Genomic DNA, 19767 nt, shown 5'->3' with positions numbered 1-19767 from the left:
GTACACAGATATACAAGCATATGTACACATATATACAAGCATATATACACATATATACAAGCCTGTATAACTTGTATAAACAAATATACATCCATATATACACATATATACATCCATAAAAACACATACATACAAGCATATATACACATATATACAGGCATATATACACGTATATGCAAGTGTATATACACAAATATACAAGCATATATACACATATACACAAGCATATATACACATATATACAAGTGTATATACACACATATATGTTTATATTCCTCTCTCGTCAACTAGGGGAAGTCATCCAAGCGCAGAAGCACGAAGAGGTGACAATGCTGTTCAGCGACATTGTGGGTTTCACCTCTATCTGCTCGACGGCCACGCCTCTCATGGTCATTAACATGCTACAGAACCTGTACACGCAGTTCGACGCCTTCTGTGGTCGCCTTGACGTCTATAAGGTGAGGAAAGAAGTCGGAGTGTAGGGTCGTCCACGACCTTGCCCCACGAAAACCCATTCATGCTACTTAGGTATGTTCTCATTGTGGCCATTTCGCTCCTGGTGGTTGAATGAATGGATCGCTCTGTTTATATACTAGAGATTTGAGAGTAGGGGGAAAGAGGAGGGAGGGTGGTTTATAGAAAGGTGGAAAGACGAAAGAAGAAGGAAGATATCTGCACACAGCTGCGTGATTCAAGGATAGACGTGTGGCAAGGGTATTATAACGACCAATCCTCGTGTGGTTGATCGACATACACCAAAGAAAATTACCGGAAGCAGCTGTAGCTAATTAGTTGCTGCTGGTGTGGGTTTAAAGGTAAAAAAAAAAAAAAGGGAGAGGGGTTTAAAAAAAACGCATCAAGGCGAACGGAAATGGATGGCTTAAACGAAGCAACTACAGGAGAGACGACAGAGCGAAGACATGTGAGTATAGTATCCTATTAAGTATTTTATAACTATAATATTCTATAATATACGACGGTGTGGCGATGAATCAACAGTTCGCCGTAAATAATTAAGCTTAAATCTTCTTATATCTTCAGTAAATACTGAGGATAAAGCTCTATTTATTTTGTACGCCAGCAGTATGTCATAGGTTTATATAAGGCGTCTAATACTACATTAGAATGCATCTGCTCTCTCCTACCTACACTATGATGTGTCTTTTCTCTCATGTGTGTGTATATATATATATATATATATTTTTTTTTTTTTTTTTTTTTTTTTATACTTTGTCTCTGTCTCCCGCGTTTGCGAGGTAGCGCAAGGAAACAGACGAAAGAAATGGCCCAACCCCCCCCCCCATACACATGTACATACACACGTCCACACACGCAAATATACATACCTACACAGCTTTCCATGGTTTACCCCAGACGCTTCACATGCCTTGATTCAATCCACTGACAGCACGTCAACCCCTGTATACCACATCGCTCCAATTCACTCTATTCCTTGCCCTCCTTTCACCCTCCTGCATGTTCAGGCCCCGATCACACAAAATCTTTTTCACTCCATCTTTCCACCTCCAATTTGGTCTCCCTCTTCTCCTCGTTCCCTCCACCTCCGACACATATATCCTCTTGGTCAATCTTTCCTCACTCATTCTCTCCATGTGCCCAAACCATTTCAAAACACCCTCTTCTGCTCTCTCAACCACGCTCTTTTTATTTCCACACATCTCTCTTACCCTTACGTTACTTACTCGATCAAACCACCTCACACCACACATTTTCCTCAAACATCTCATTTCCAGCACATCCATCCTCCTGCGCACATCTCTATCCATAGCCCACGCCTCGCAACCATACAACATTGTTGGTACCACTATTCCTTCAAACATACCCATTTTTGCTTTCCGAGATAATGTTCTCGACTTCCACACATTTTTCAAGGCTCCCAAAATTTTCGCCCCCTCCCCCACCCTATGATCCACTTCCGCTTCCATGGTTCCATCCGCTGACAGATCCACTCCCAGATATCTAAAACACTTCACTTCCTCCAGTTTTTCTCCATTCAAACTCACCTCCCAATTGACTTGACCCTCACCCCTACTGTACCTAATAACCTTGCTCTTATTCACATTTACTCTTAACTTTCTTCTTCCACACACTTTACCAAACTCAGTCACCAGCTTCTGCAGTTTCTCACATGAATCAGCCACCAGCGCTGTATCATCAGCGAACAACAACTGACTCACTTCCCAAGCTCTCTCATCCCCAACAGACTTCATACTTGCCCCTCTTTCCAGGACTCTTGCATTTACCTCCCTAACAACCCCATCCATAAACAAATTAAACAACCATGGAGACATCACACACCCCTGCCGCAAACCTACATTCACTGAGAACCAATCACTTTCCTCTCTTCCTACACGTACACATGCCTTACATCCTCGATAAAAACTTTTCACTGCTTCTAACAACTTGCCTCCCACACCATATATTCTTAATACCTTCCACAGAGCATCTCTATCAACTCTATCATATGCCTTCTCCAGATCCATAAATGCTACATACAAATCCATTTGCTTTTCTAAGTATTTCTCACATACATTCTTCAAAGCAAACACCTGATCCACACATCCTCTACCACTTCTGAAACCGCACTGCTCTTCCCCAATCTGATGCTCTGTACATGCCTTCACCCTCTCAATCAATACCCTCCCATATAATTTACCAGGAATACTCAACAAACTTATACCTCTGTAATTTGAGCACTCACTCTTATCCCCTTTGCCTTTGTACAATGGCACTATGCACGCATTCCGCCAATCCTCAGGCACCTCACCATGAGTCATACATACATTAAATAACCTTACCAACCAGTCAACAATACAGTCACCCCCTTTTTTAATAAATTCCACTGCAATACCATCCAAACCTGCTGCCTTGCCGGCTTTCATCTTCCGCAAAGCTTTTACTACCTCTTCTCTGTTTACCAAATCATTTTCCCTAACCCTCTCACTTTGCACACCACCTCGACCAAAACACCCTATATCTGCCACTCTGTCATCAGACACATTCAACAAACCTTCAAAATACTCATTCCATCTCCTTCTCACATCACCGCTACTTGTTATCACCTCCCCATTTACGCCCTTCACTGAAGTTCCCATTTGCTCCCTTGTCTTACGCACCCTATTTACCTCCTTCCAGAACATCTTTTTATTCTCCCTAAAATTTACTGATAGTCTCTCACCCCAACTCTCATTTGCCCTTTCTTTCACCTCTTGCACCTTTCTCTTGACCTCCTGTCTCTTTCTTTTATACTTCTCCCACTCAATTGCATTTTTTCCCTGCAAAAATCGTCCAAATGCCTCTCTCTTCTCTTTCACTAATACTCTTACTTCTTCATCCCACCACTCACTACCCTTTCTAAACAGCCCACCTCCCACTCTTCTCATGCCACAAGCATCTTTTGCGCAATCCATCACTGATTCCCTAAATACATCCCATTCCTCCCCCACTCCCCTTACTTCCATTGTTCTCACCTTTTTCCATTCTGTACACAGTCTCTCCTGGTACTTCCCCACACAGGTCTCCTTCCCAAGCTCACTTCCTCTCACCACCTTCTTCACCCCAACATTCACTCCTCTTTTCTGAAAACCCATACTAATCTTCACCTTAGCCTCCACAAGATAATGATCAGACATCCCTCCAGTTGCACCTCTCAGCACATTAACATCCAAAAGTCTCTCTTTCGCACGCCTGTCAATTAACACGTAATCCAATAACGCTCTCTGGCCATCTCTCCTACTTACATAAGTATACTTATGTATATCTCGCTTTTTAAACCAGGTATTCCCAATCATCAGTCCTTTTTCAGCACATAAATCTACAAGCTCTTCACCATTTCCATTTACAACACTGAACACCCCATGCATACCAATTATTCCCTCAACTGCCACATTACTCACCTTTGCATTCAAATCACCCATCACTATAACCCGGTCTCGTGCATCAAAACCGCTAACACACTCATTCAGCTGCTCCCAAAACACTTGCCTCTCATGATCTTTCTTCTCATGCCCAGGTGCATATGCACCAATAATCACCCACCTCTCTCCATCAACTTTCAATTTTACCCATATTAATCGAGAATTTACTTTCTTACATTCTATCACATGCTCCCACAACTCCTGTTTCAGGAGTATTGCTACTCCTTCCCTTGCTCTTGTCCTCTCACTAACCCCTGACTTCACTCCCCAGACATTTCCAAACCACTCTTCCCCTTTACCCTTGAGCTTCGTTTCGCTCAGAGCCAAAACATCCAGGTTCCTTTCCTCAAACATACTACCTATCTCTCCTTTTTTCACATCTTGGTTACATCCACACACATTTAGGCACCCCACTCTGAGCCTTCGAGGAGGATGATCACTCCCCGCGTGACTCCTTCTTCTGTTTCCCATTTTAGAAAGTTAATACAAGGAGGGGAGGATTTCCGGCCCCCCGCTCCCGTCCCCTCTAGTCGCTTTCTACGACACGCGAGGAATACGTGGGAAGTATTCTTTCACCCCTATCCCCAGGGATAATATACATATATATATACATATACACACACACACACATACACACACATACGCACATACACACACACACACACACATACATATATATACATATGAAAAATGTAAGAAACAATTTAGAAAACAAACTTTTAGCTTGAAATGAATGAAAAAAATGAATGTCACATAATGGTTCAACCTCTGGCTATGGAAAAGGAAATGTACAATTTATTCACACAAACGTCAATAGCAGTTCTCATCAATTTCACCACTGTATCAATAAGCTTCAATGTCTAAGCTACATTTTTCTCCAACTTCACTATTTTCTTGTCAAAAACACCATGCATGAAAACTATCACTCCATTAACACAACTATAAACATTTACTTCCCCTTTAAAAGTTCTGGGGAAGTCTGTCTCGATACACTGCGGCGAGGCGACGCGACGCTGACACAATCACTGTCACAATATCACAATATCACAATATATATATATATATATATATATATATGAATACATACGTGAATACACATGGAGGAAGATGTGTCTATATGCATTAATCTATTAATCTCCCAAGTGTTTACATTTCAAACAGCAAACAAACTCTATCCTCCATAAACCAGACACAAAAATATGTAACACGGGACGATTTTGATATACGCGGGGGAAAAAAGGAAAATAGAAATAATTCAACTAAAAAGTGGAAAATACAATCCAGGCCAAAAGTGGATTATATTAAAAAGAAAATGTGTGTGTGTGTGTGTGTGTGTGTGTGTGTGTGTGTGTGTGTGTGTGTGTGATCGCTTAATGCTTTATAACTTTATATTGGCCTATGTGGGATGATGATATTTCAATATTGGGTGACGAAGTGGCAGCAATGTAGGGCAACTGTGCGGCTCTGGGAACAGGTAACGAAGTGGCGCCAATGTAGGGCTACTGTACCGATAGATCGGGATTTCTCTGTCAATCTCAAAATCCTTTTATCTACCAATAACCAATTTATCTCCGTTTATCGACCAGTAATCAATTTATCTGAAGGACTGGAGCACTCTCTCTCTCTCTCTCTCTCTCTCTCTCTCTCTCTCTCTCTCTCTCTCTCTCTCTCTCTCTGTCCGAGGCCTTCATGCATGACTGGAGGTCCCTTTGTGCATGACCAGTGGGGGGGTGAGGGGGGGCCCACGAGAGAGATAACACAACAGCTGTTCTGGCCAAGCGTTGCATGAGGAGTGTGCGTAGCGTTCGTGTGTGTGTGTGTGTGTGTGTGTGTGTGTGCGTGTGTAACCATATGTGGTTTTCATGGTAGATAACTCCTTCAAAGTTATTTTCTTCCCCCATTTAAATATATTGTCTCTATGTCTCCCTTGAATTGAAGGCACGTACTTCTTCGTATGTGTGTGTGTGTGTGTGTGTGTGTATATATATATATATATATATATATATATATATATATATATATATATATATATATATATATATATATATATATATATATATATATATATACATACTTCACGCTACCTCGCTTACGAGAGAAATAGCGAATATACATATATGAAAAAAGAACATATACATATTTATATACACACGACTCCACAATCGTCATCTCTTATCTTGGTTTATCTTCTTATCATCCCTCGTTATCTCCATCTGCCCGTCACAGGTGGAGACCATTGGTGACGCCTATTGCGTAGCGGGCAACCTGCACCGCCGAAGTTCCTGGCACGCTCACCAGGTGGCTTGGATGGCGCTCAAGATGATGTGCTCTTGTACGTTGCACACCACGCACGACGGCCAGCCTATACAGGTGGGTCAGAGAGGGAGGGAGAGAGAGAGAGAGAGAGAGAGAGAGAGAGAGAGAGAGAGAGAGAGAGAGAGAGAGAGAGAGAGAGAGAGAGAGAGAGAGAGAGAGAGAGAGAGAGAGAGAGGGAGAGGGAGAGAGAGAGAGACAGAGACAGAGACAGAAACAGAGTATTAATTTGGATATAAGACGAGATTACGAGAGAGAGAGAGAGAGAGAGAGAGAGAGAGAGAGAGAGAGAGAGAGAGAGAGAGAGAGAGGGAGAGGGAGAGAGAGAGAGACAGAGACAGAGACAGAAACAGAGTACTAATTTGGATATAAGACGAGATTACGAGAGAGAGAGAGAGAGAGAGAGAGAGAGAGAGAGAGAGAGAGAGAGAGAGAGAGGGAGAGAGAGAGAGAGAGAGACAGACAGACAGACAGAGTGCTTACTTGGATATAAGACGAGACACTACGAGAGAGAGAGAGAGAGAGAGAGAGAGAGAGAGAGAGAGAGAGAGAGAGAGAGAGAGAGAGAGAGGAGAGACCTGTGGCGCGTGGAAGGGACATGGGGAAAGCTGAATGGGAGTTCAAAGTAAGTTAATTCTCCCACTTGATCGGTTCAAGGTGGGAAGGGAAGGGGAAGGGAAGGGGAGGGAGAGGAATGGTTGGGGATGGGGGTTTGGTTGGGGGGGATATGGTGGGGTGTTGAGTTGGGGATGTGGAGGTGAAATGGGGCGATGACAACAATGCTTGTAGCAGGTGATGGGGAGAAAGGGGAAGGGGGAAAATAGAGATGTATTGAGTGATGGTTTTACGCAAGGGGGGTTGTAGAAGGGTTGTAGAGGAAGATGCCGTAGTATTCTACAGCTAATGATATGACAGATGACAGTGCCACAGCTAATGATAACCCAAGTGGTATTACCACAGCTAATGATACTACAATTAGTAGTGCCACGGCTCATCACATCACAGCTAACGACACCACAGCTAATTACACCACACAGCTAACGACACCACAGCTAATCACACCCCAGCTAACGACACCACAGCTAAAAAAGATACCGCAGCTAACGACATCACAGCTAATCACACCACACAGCTAACGACACCACAGCTAATGACACCACACAGCTAACGACACAACAGCTAATCGCACCACACAGCTAACGACACCACAGCTAAGTACACCCCAGCTAACGACACCACAGCTAAGTACACCCCAGCTAACGACACCACAGCTAAAAAAGATATACCGCAGCTAACGTCGCCGCTTCCCACAGATGCGCATCGGCTTGCACACGGGGCCCGTTTTAGCTGGCGTGGTAGGTACAGCTATGCCACGGTATTGTATGTTTGGCTCCAACGTCACTATTGCCAACCAGTTCGAATCCAGCTCGGAGCCGCTCAGAATCAACATTAGTCCCACCACGCACAGGTGAGTACGAGCTGAGGAGGATGAGTCACACGTGAGTAAGCGTGGGTAGAGATGAGTAAAACTGTTGGATGGATAAAGGTGTCTGTGGCTTATACATGTGTATACATGAGCGTCAGTATGGATGCATGAAGCTAAGGATGAATAAAGGTGAGTATAGCTAATGATGGGTCATACGTGAGTATACATAAGGTGGGTATCAATGAATATAGGCGATCATGAATAAAGGGATAACGAAGGATACAAGTGAGTATTGATGAAGAATATACGTGAGTAAATTTGGACATCATTATACACGGGAGAATGAATGAACATGAGTATAGATGAATAAAAGCTGAATATTAATAAAAATGAATACAGCGGAACATGAGTATAGATGAATAAAAGCTGAATATTAATAAAGATGAATACAGCTGAACAGGAATACAGGTCAGTAAAGATGAGAGTGTGAGTAACTGAGTACAAATTATAATAATGTAACATGTGTAGACATAGCATATGTATTTCCTATCTGAATTAACATATTCATCACACTTTTCAAAAGGTAAACGCCATACATTATTACCCTTAGTATGATAAGAATTTGGAAAAGATTTCCTTATATATTATATCATGGTTTCATTTTGAAGTATTCTGTGCGTCTTCTCAAACTGGGACTTAAATCACTTAATGACAGAACTGGCGTCTTTTCTTAGGGGATTGAACTGAACTCTACATAATCGGATCTTTCCTTATGGATCGTCTAACTCACAGTGATAAAGCCAAGCAATATAGATGAACAAGACCTTGAGTAAGTCTTCCTTTATAGATTACCAGACTCATATTAGCAAGGCTCATCAATGAACCTCAAAACTTGTGGGAATTTCATATCATTTCTTTTATTAGCTTTGAACATCAAATTTTTCTCTCAAAAATTTTTCAGCACTGGCCAGCGAGAGAGCCAACAGAATTCACTAAACAAGTAGACACACAGAAAGCAAACAGGATTTTGTTTATATATCTATGCATCTTTATCTAGTTCATGGAAACCGACGTATTGTATACGATCAAGCAATTAAGAGACATTTTCTATACAGCATCGGGTTTTTTTATTTTTATTTTTACACGGGAAAATCTCTCTCTCTCTCTCTCTCTCTCTCTCTCTCTCTCTCTCTCTCTCTCTCTCTCTCTCTCTCTCTCTCTCTCTCTCTCTCTCCCAATGTTCTTCTTTTACCATGCGAAGAACAGAGAGAGAGAGAGAGAGAGAGAGGGAGAACCACTCTGGCTTTAAATCGACCTGGGGAAATCCATCACCGCTTTGCACTGATGTAGGCATTTGCGTGAGGTACATAGATCTCCACTGGTGACGAGATCTATGTATATGATAGATATGTATATGTATATGTATATGATATGTATATGATAACGTTTTATCTTCGGCGACGGGGGATTCGAACCCTGGTTCCTACCACGTGAGGTAGGCTGAGGATGCTAAACGTTGGACCACAGGGTTTTCCATGGTTTACCCAGGACGCTTCACCTGCTCTGGTTCAGTCCATGGACAGCACGTCGACCCCGGTATATCACATCGTTCCAATCCATTCTATTTCAACAAAGAGTCATTAGTTAATGTCTATCAAAGGGGTTACGTCAATATCAGACTATGCCATATCTAAGGGTCATACCATTGTATTTACGGGTCGTACTATCGTGTTCAAAATGTCCTTCCAACGTGCTCAAGTACTGGGTCGTGTCGATAATACATCATACATAAAAGAATGAATCAAAGTCGGAAAATTTTCGAGAGACAAGACAGAAAACGGGCCGAGGTTTCAGCATTTGATAATGACTTTATCTCCCTTATCATGATATCTGGCGGACGGTGTATGGTGTTATCTCTCACACTTATCTTCTCCAGTTTTGACGAGCAAGCAAACCCACCCCACCCCATGTGATGATCGCCCTCGATGCACGGTGTGTTACGCCCCTTTTCTCTCTCTCTCTCTCTCTCTCTCCACCTCCCCGGCTCCCAACCCCTCCCCCCAACCCTCCCTCCCTCCCTCCTCGCCCCCCCTCCTCGCCTCCAAAAAGGCTTGACCTCTGGGAGGAGATGATGATGACCCCTCCTCCATCATCCCCCAACCTCCACCAACCCCTTACTGTTGGTGATCTTAAGCAGCTATTCATACTCCCTCTCCCTCCCTCCCTCCCTCCCTCCCTCCTTCCCTCCCTCTCCCTCCCTCCCTCTCCCTCTCCCTCCCTGAAAACTAAATGATCAACACGCATTGTTCCTTGTTTACCAGCGCCAGGCGAACCTGTAGAGACCCCTCTCTCTCTCTCTCTCTCTCTCTCTCTCTCTCTCTCTCTCTCTCTCTCTCTCTCTCTCTCTCTCTCTCTCTCTCTCCACTCTTCCCGGAGCCGCCCCCGCCCCGCCACTCCCCTCATGGAAACACCGCTGGGGTCGTAAGAACTGGTGGAAAAGAAGAAAAAAAAGAAGGGGGAGGGAAGGGGGGGGAGTGGGCGGTTGGGTTGGTCTTCTCCGTAAGCCGTGAACCCACACCGCGTCTTCTGAATGAGGGAGGAGGTGGTGGCTCGCTTGCTGTTCCTCTTTCCTCCCCGCTGATGGCGTGGGTTACATGATCTCATGAATATTGATCGGTTATCATCACATTTCATGTTTTGTTAGGGTGTAACCAGCTCAGTCTCTGGTCTACCAATTAATCTCTCCTTATCCTTAAGCCATGATATTATAATCCTCGTACTTTATGTGTTATATGCTATGACCTTACATGATCTGTCCTCTGTAATCATATCAATCAAGGTAAGAAATATACTTTCCATCTTCTATACATTTCATTCTATTGATCTTTCAGTGATTATGATTAATCATTTACATTTTCGTTACCTTTAGTGATTATTTACGTCTTTAGTTACTTCATAAATCCTTTCTTTCATTATTTCTTATTTCCTGATAATTATATTCTTCAGTAATCCCTACGTTCGTTTATTCCCTGTGTATTTTTCATGAATTTGAATAACCCCTTTAGAGGCCAGCGTTTAAATGATATCTTTCCCTTGTTTTACCAACATGTGTGTGTGTATCATTATGCCATAGCATTAACAAAAAAAAAAAGGCTGTCTCACACTTCTCTCGCTCTCTCTTTTTCTCTTCTCTCTTCCATCTTCGACATACGGACGCACGCTTAGATTCCTGGCCTCCAGCCCTGGCTGGTTCTTCACGCCTCGGGAACGCAAGAATCTACCGAAGAGCTTCCCGGCGGACGAACCTGGGTGCCCTTACTTCTTAAACAGCTACAGTCACCCGGGCCTTGGCCAAAACGTGCCCTTGAACGAGCACATAGAGCAAGCACTAAGAGCCATTGAGCTAGAACCATCCTGAGGAGGAAGAGAGACGAGTTAGGGCTGAGCTGTTTTAATAGGAGGAGGTGTTATATAGCACTACGTGGGGGTGAAGGTAGGGAGAGAGAGAGAGAGAGAGAGAGAGAGAGAGAGAGAGAGAGAGAGAGAGAGAGAGAGAGAGAGAGAGAGAGAGAGAGAGAGAAGAGAGAGAGGAGGGGAGAGAGGGTGTGAAAACATGTTCTGTGTGTGTGTGTGTGTGTGTGTGTGTGTGTGTGTGTGTGTGTGTGTGTGTGTTGGTGATGGTGAATACTGTTGGACTTGATGGTCATTTTAATGGTTGGTGTTGTTACTGGTGATAGTTTGGTAATGGTGAAGAAGGAGGTTATGGTAGTGGAGGTGTTGATAGTGAAGAAGATCGACTCTTGGTGATTCGAGAGGAGGAGAAGCCCACCTTTGGATGGTGTTGATGGTGATGGATGGATGGTGGACGTGTTATCCATCGTGATGGAGTGATGATGATAGTGATGGTGATGATGGTGGAGTCAAAAGACGTTCCTGGAGATGGTTGGTGAAGGAGTCGAAGAATGATGATGACAATACTGGGCGATGGTGTGATGACTAAGGAGGTGTAGTGATGATACTGTTGATGACCATAGTGATGATGATGGAGGAAGACTGTCCTAGTGATGTGTACATAGGAAAATGTAAAAGGAAGAATCATCATTTCTCTCTTTTGGTTTCAATTTGCTGTGTGGGGGCACACCTCTCTCTCTCTCTCTAGGTGACTGAATGGAATATATTTCATACCCCAATGTTTGATGGGGGTTCGATGCTCTGGTGAGACAGGAGCCAATTAATGTCTCTATGTACATAATAGATAATAAAGACTATCTCTTTCTCAATAGATATACAATAGATTCTAATAATTTATTTGTATATTAAATTATTAATAGTGATAATCCATGAGTTGTAGTGTAAGTTTACCTTAGAGGATTTAAATACTTTGAGTTCTGTGTTCACTCTGCTTTGTGAGTAGTTTTGTGTGTGTGTGTGTGTGTGTGTGTGTGTGTGTGTGTGTGTGTGTGTGTGTGTGATGAGATTATGTCTTTCCCCTTTATGTAAGAACAACTATATGTGATTGCATTTCAGTAGTGATCAATATATTGAATTTTATGTAAGGTGTAAGCAGAGAAATATATATATATATATATATATATATATATATATATATATATATATATATATATATATATATATATATATATATATATATATATATATATATATATATATATATATATATATATATATATATATATATATATATATATATATATATATATACATATGCACAATTAAATCTATGTTTATTCGTCGTACGATTTATTGTAAGTACACTCAACAGTAAATCGTTTGTGGCTGAATTATTAATACTTAGATCGCAAGTGTTAATCAACACATATATTTTTCTTTAAGTGTTACTTATATGCTTAGTCCTTCGTCCCACATTCTGGTCACTTTCCTTTCAGCATCAATTTAAAAAAAAAAATAGAAAGATAAAGGCAGTCAGTTTCTTACGGTTGTGTGAAAGCATTGGTGACAAGGACGAGGTTTTGGATGTGAAAAAAAAAAAAAGAGAAAAAGAAAAATTTTGGTCAATCTTTTTTCTTTTTTTTTTCCTTTCTTCATTAATCTTATTTCTCATTCCACCGGAGGCAAATGTAAAGCTTTGAAAAGGTAATTTGCATAATTTTTCTTATTATTTTTTCCTTCCTCTTCCTGGCTCACACGAACTGAAATATATATATATGTGTGTTTTTGTTACACATTCGTAAAGTTAAAAAGTGTACAGTGCATTCAAATAGTCTATATCTATATTATCTGTGATAAAAGAGATATATATATATATATATTGCAGTAGGTACTATTCTTAAAGAGAAAAATATTATATAATACAGTAAGCAAATTATCTTCAGCCATTTTTAGGGGAGCTTTGTATAATAACAAAATTATCATTGAACAATATGACTGTAAAATTTTGATTATTTATCATCTATGAAATAACATATATATATACAAATGTGATAATCAAAGTTATCTATACCCACACTTCCCCACTTTTGGTATTGTAATTATTATTTTTTTTTGTCGTCATAATTATCAATTACTGGTCTTTCTTTTTATTCATCCTCTTTACTGTCACCATCATACTCATCATATCATAATTATCACCGTGTTAATTATCAATGTTGTGTTTGTATCTAGAACTTCGTTATCATAACTACTATCATCACCTCGATTATCATTAATGATAATTATTACCATGGGTGGTATCATTATTATTTATCTATGATTATGATCATCAGTGATATAATTATTATCATAACACTTGCTGTTACTCTGCTGTTACTAATGATAATTATCATAACCACAACTTTATCATCATTGTTACAATTATCAATATTATCTTATGATTATTCACTATACACTCCTCGCAATACATCTTTTTAATATAATCCTCGCAATACATCTTTTTAATATAATGAAAAAATATATCTTATATGTTTTTATATCAGTTGGTTTTGCTGTTTTTAAGCATTTTATAACTTTGATATATTTCATGTGTTCCTAAGCCTTTGTATATCATTTCTATATTGTTCCTCGAGGTTATGAATTGTTTATTTCTTACTGGAATGATGAAGAAGGGTTGAGGGCACCACCACAATGTCCATCAAGAACGAAAAGAAAAATTTAGGTAGTAATAGATCACCACTAACAGAAAACGGGCTGGATGGGCGACTTCGGTAGATGACCTTAGCATATACTTTCCCCTCCTGTTAGCCAACAGACGCTTCCAACTCAGCCGATAGGGTTGAATGAGTGAGTGAGTGAGTGATGATCACCTTAAAGCCAAAGAAAATGGGATAAAAGTAGTACACTATTGATAAACTACGATGGGGGGGAAACTTATTTATAACCTTTCAGGCAAGAGTGTGAATATTAGAGATTAAATTACATTGGTCAGAAGTCAATTTTAATCTATACATTTTGATACATTTCTTTCTTACTGGAATAATTACTTACTGGAATAATTTGGCCAAGATCTCTATATTTTCCTTAATTTCTTCTTTAATCTCACAGTCGTATATGGCCTGAAACATGAAATGTAATACGGATATATAAAAAAAAAAAAATCTAGGATTCGAACCCGGAACAATGAAGGTTTATTTTCATAAGTCCCAAGCGATACCCATAATTGCCTGATTCTCAGTGTACTAGTCAGCTATAAAGTGGCCAGCGATAGATGATGATAGGGTAGCACTATAGCCAGCGATAGGAGAGGATGATACGATAGTGCTATACCAACGATAGGATAGAGCGATAGTCCAATTACAATAGCTAACGATAGGATAGAGCGATAGTACAATTACAATAGCTAACGATAGGATAGAGCGATAGTATAATTACAATAGCTAACGATAGGATAGAGCGATAGTACAATTACAATAGCTAACGATAGGATAGAGCGATAGTACAATTACAATAGCTAACGATAGGATAGAGCGATAGCACAGATAGAAAGAAAATGACATGGCAATTAATTGGTGATTACATAGTAACTAAATCCTCACTGGCCTAACCTAGCCTTCATAAGTCACGTCTATGCTCGTCTCTTATTGGCTACTTGTAATGCTTGATACCATGACGTCACACGCCTGGACTCGTCCCTCATTGGCTATCTGTCACGATGACTCTTACGAAGTCATACCAACGCTCATCCCTTATTGGCTACCTGTGATTGTTGACATGAGACGGGGAAAAATTCGAACGCTCAGTTATCTGGCTAAGATCTCTTTTCCCTTTTATCATTCCCCTACCCCTTTGTTCTCCTATCCAGCTAAGGACTTAGATGATGTATGATTAGAGTTTCATAATGCTTTCTTTAGAGCATCATAAGTCTTATTTAGGGACATGATTCCAAGCAGCAGATGCGAACAAATACGGAGGTGTGAACTGACCATTAACTTCCCACCGCCACCGTGAGCGCGCGCGTAATAAGCCTCTATCGTAGCCCAATCTTATATATATATATATATATATATATATATATATATATATATATATATATATATATATATATATATATATATATATATATATATATATATATATTTATACACACACATATATATATATATATATATATATATATATATATATATATATATATATATATATATATATATATATATATATATATATATATATATATATATATATATCCTTGCAGACTTGACTTTATAAAAGGCTGAAGTCCTTCGGGCAGCTTTATGAATACATATATATATCTATATATATATATATATATATATATATATATATATATATATATATATATATATATATATATATATATATATATATATATATATATATCTTTTTTCCTATCATCAGACTCGTGTTGTTTCCCTATAAGTTGTAGGCCAATGTACTTACCTCAGTGTAATATATAGATATATTAGCTCCCACCACATACCGACTCACAGACCTTACCACCCCACAACCCCCACAGTTCACCACAACAACCCACAACCCACACCCATCCCCCTACCACACCATATAGAAGATGTGTGTTCTGAGTCAAATTGTAATTTTCAAATCTTCTGTACAAAATCTTGAAGAGAAACGAGAAGTCTTTACTACATGTATGATATTGTACATACAATCAATGGAATAAAAGATCAATTGAAGACAGTCTTTTAATGATAATGATAATACCATATCCCGTAGATATGACGAAGGAAGAAGAAAGAAGGAAAGAAAGGAAGAGTAATATACATATATATGTAATATATGTGATATATATATATATATATATATATATATATATATATATATATATATATATATATATATATATATATATATATATATATATATATATATATATATATATATGACAAAGTATGTCAGTGTGAACACTGAGTATGACAAAGTATATCATTACGAATATTAGTGTGACTTAAAGTATATCAATACGAATATTGACTATGGCTTAAAGTATATCAGTACGAATATTGAGTGTGACAGAATGAATATCAAAAAGAAAAATCAATATTCTTAAAAATTTTCTCTCACATTTCCACGAACCTGAGGGAGGGAGGGAAGGATGGGGGAGGAAGTGGGGTAAAAAAAAAAAAATTGCAAATTACATCTAATTTTCCCTCGTGATTTTCTAATTAATTTCCTGAACTTTTCGAAGACCAAACTACCCCCCACCCCTCTTCTTTTTTTAATATAATACCGTCACTTTTAATCAAATTTGAGATTTTACTTAAAATTTAAAAATCGCACTTCACACCGACTAGACCTTTGAGCCAGTCACTATATCATTTTCCAATGGATTTTTAAACTTAGGTAAATTAAGTAAAAAAAAAAAAGTATTCAAGTGGATTTGTCATTCTATGATGACATAAAAACTATACTTAGTGCTATAGACTTATAATACTACATTTAAAATTCGATACTAGAGGCAAAATAAGAGATATCCCTTCGTAAATCAAGATCTTTCATGTTTGATTAAATTCTATTGGAAAACATTGTTTTTTCTTCCTCCTCTGTTTCTGGAAAATATTTTTTTTCTCTCTTCACAGCTCTTACGTGTTTTTAGTGCTTAATTTTTGACCTATTCAATCTCCGGAGGGCTTATAAAACTGTATGATGTTACGGTGGTAAGTACCAATTCATATTACTGAATAAGAGAGAGTAAAGAGAAGTAAGGAGTGATTTACTGAATCTTTACTGCCTAGTGGGGGCACAACATACTTTACTGCCTATGGTCAAACACACGTGAGACATTCAATGTAAACAAAGGAATACATTTTTTTTTATGTTAAGGATTATAATGAATGATGAATGAAGAGGTTAATGAAGATTTTGTGCATTCTTCACACACACACACACACACACACACACACACACACACACACACACACACACACACACACACACACACACACACACACCAGAAGTGAGGGAATGTGCACACTGATAATGTCTAGGTTTTTCCTCCAAGTGGACACAACACCAGCACTACCACCACCATGGCTCCTCTTCCTCCAAAGAGAGAGAGAGAGAGAGAGAGAGAGAGAGAGAGAGAGAGAGAGAGAGAGAGAGAGAGAGAGAGAGAGAGAGAGAGAGAGAGCAACTTGCCCCATCAACTAAAACTTCTGCCCATACATCTCCAGCAGCAGCTTCCCTTAGAAGTCATAGTGTTCGTCGTAGCCCACCTTACAACAGTTGCGCTATACATATATGATGAAATATGTAATTGTTGTAATTCGTAGTGAATGGAGTTTAGTATATATATATATATATATATATATATATATATATATATATATATATATATATATATATATATATATATATATATATATATATATATATATACACATCAGAACATCCCCTGTTCATATGTAAATCAATCTCAACAATCTCACCCGAGAATCGAACCCTGGCCACCACCGAGAATGGTCGAGGGGAACTGCTGTCATTTTCATTACTGTGATAACTGCTAATTGAGGAATATTGAGAAGGGGTTGGTTACTTTCCAATACCATTCTCTCTTCACCCAGGGAACCCCTGTGGCGTGAGTGTGCTCAGTCCCCCTGCAGCTGAGGTCATTGAAGAGGTAATTTTGATCACAAGAGATCTCGACTGTCTCTCTGATCCCTGAGGGAGTGTGCCAAAAAATTTCTACTCGCCTCTCCCGCTTCCCTCCTCTTCCCTCCCAGCTTCTCTCCTAGCTTCCCTCCTCTTCCCTACGAGTTTCCCTCCTTTTCCCTCCCAGCTTCTCTCCCAGCTACCCTCATCTTCCCTTCGAGTTTCCCTCTCTTCCCTCCCAGCTAGCCTATCAGCTACCCTCCTCTTCCCTCCGAGTTTCTCTCCTCTTCCCTCCCAGCTAGCCTACCAGCTACCCTCCTCTTCCCTCCCAGTTTCCCTCCTCTTCCCTCCCATCTTCCCTCCCAGCTACCCTCCTCCTCCCTACTTCTCCTCCGCTCTGCTTCTCTTAGCCTCCAGGAACATCACGAACGTTTCCCACTTCGGCATCAACAACAAGAACAAGAACAACAACAACAACAACAACAACAACAACAACAACAACAACAACAACAACAACAACAACCTGGCCAGAACAGCGTCGAACCTGAACAAAATGAACATAACAGGACCTTGCCAGAACACTACTGGACCAGGAAGAGAACACTACAACACATGGGTAGAAGAACATTGCTGACCCTGACCAAAAGAACAAGGAAAAGAACACACACACACACACACACACACACACACACACACACACACACACACACACACACACACACACATTTACCCATCAAATTTACCTCTAAGTAAACGCACATATTCGCTAGTCCATCAATCATTATCAATTCCTTTAAACTGTTAAGATATTCAGTCATTATTAATTCCTTTATCTAAACTGTCAAGATATTCAGTCATTATTAATATCTTTACTTAAACTGTTAAGAAATTCAGTCATTATCAATTCCTTTATCTAAACTGTCAAGATATTCAGTCATTATTAATATCTTTATTTAAACTGTTAAGAAATTCAGTCATTATCAATTCCTTTGTTTAAACTCTTAAGTAATTCAGTCATTAATTCCTTTAATAACAACCTGGTGAGATATTATAATCAATGCCTCTGTGGACGACAACAGTTGTTATCCGAAACCTGAGTTGTGGCTCTGGGATTCGACACGGTGGACGAAGAAGGTTGATATAGAGGAAGACAACCCAGCCATTGAAGAACACTTCGAAGTGAATGGGGGTCAAAAAATTTACATACGTGAGTTACATATTTTCGTAAAAAGAAAATCGCGTCGGGGGATTTAAAAAAAAAAAAGAGATGAGGTATTTTTGTGGAATATTTTGTGGAATATTTGATTGGCTGAAGTGTGAATATTATGGTTATCTATCCACTAGGCAGGCGAATATTGTAATATATTCTTTTTAATGATACAAATGAGAGACTGAAATGTCTAATTCAAATGTCGTTTAGAGTTTAGAAAAGATCTATTCATCCACGAGAGTTATATATTTTTTGTAATTTCATCATTCAAAAAGGGAAAAATAGTGACTGGGATGAAAGGGAACTGGGAAAAAATATATATAGATAAGATCAAAACGAAAGGTTTTGGTAGCATGTCGCTTTTCTGAAATACATTTTTTTCTCAAAATAGAAAAAAAAGAATATATAAAAAACGAACAATATATTCCCGTCACGCCAGTAGGATTGTTCATATTCACAATAACAGTGCTTGTGAACACTAGAACAATTTCATATTCACATTAACAGTGCTTGTGAACACTAGAACAATTTCATATTCACATTAGCAGTTCTTCTGAACACTAGAACAATTCATATTCACATTAGCAGTTCTTCTGAACACTAGAACAATTCATATTCACATTAACAGTGCTTGTGAACACTAAAACAATATCATATTCACAGTAGCTGTTCTTGTGAACACTAGAACAATGCGTATATCTCTTACCCACATCCCTTGACCCAATCTATGAGGCTAAGTATACAACATCGCATTTACCTATTTTTATCAAACAAAAGACTAATCTCTTATCGGCTATTCTTTAAGCCACTTGACATGTTATCTATAATCAATGTTA

At 39.3% G+C, this 19767-nt stretch overlaps 1 protein-coding gene across 1 annotated transcript in view; it reads left to right on the top strand.

Annotated features, from left to right (window-relative positions):
• Window positions 1-14525, top strand: part of Gycalpha99B (guanylate cyclase 1 soluble subunit alpha 2) — a 68193-nt gene extending 53668 nt beyond the window's left edge. The window contains exons 9-12 of the mRNA XM_071668968.1: window positions 292-458; window positions 6165-6308; window positions 7565-7719; window positions 10903-14525. Of these exons, the coding sequence (XP_071525069.1) occupies window positions 292-458; window positions 6165-6308; window positions 7565-7719; window positions 10903-11095 (659 nt within the window). The 3' untranslated portion in view covers window positions 11096-14525. The remainder of the gene's footprint in view (window positions 1-291; window positions 459-6164; window positions 6309-7564; window positions 7720-10902) is intronic.
• The last annotated feature ends 5242 nt before the right edge of the window (window positions 14526-19767 follow it).

The sequence above is a fragment of the Panulirus ornatus genome, chromosome 13 (genome assembly GCF_036320965.1).
Source record: "Panulirus ornatus isolate Po-2019 chromosome 13, ASM3632096v1, whole genome shotgun sequence".
NCBI lineage: Eukaryota > Metazoa > Arthropoda > Malacostraca > Decapoda > Palinuridae > Panulirus > Panulirus ornatus.
Note: the sequence above shows the minus strand (reverse complement) of the source record. Positions and strands in the feature narration are given on the sequence as shown.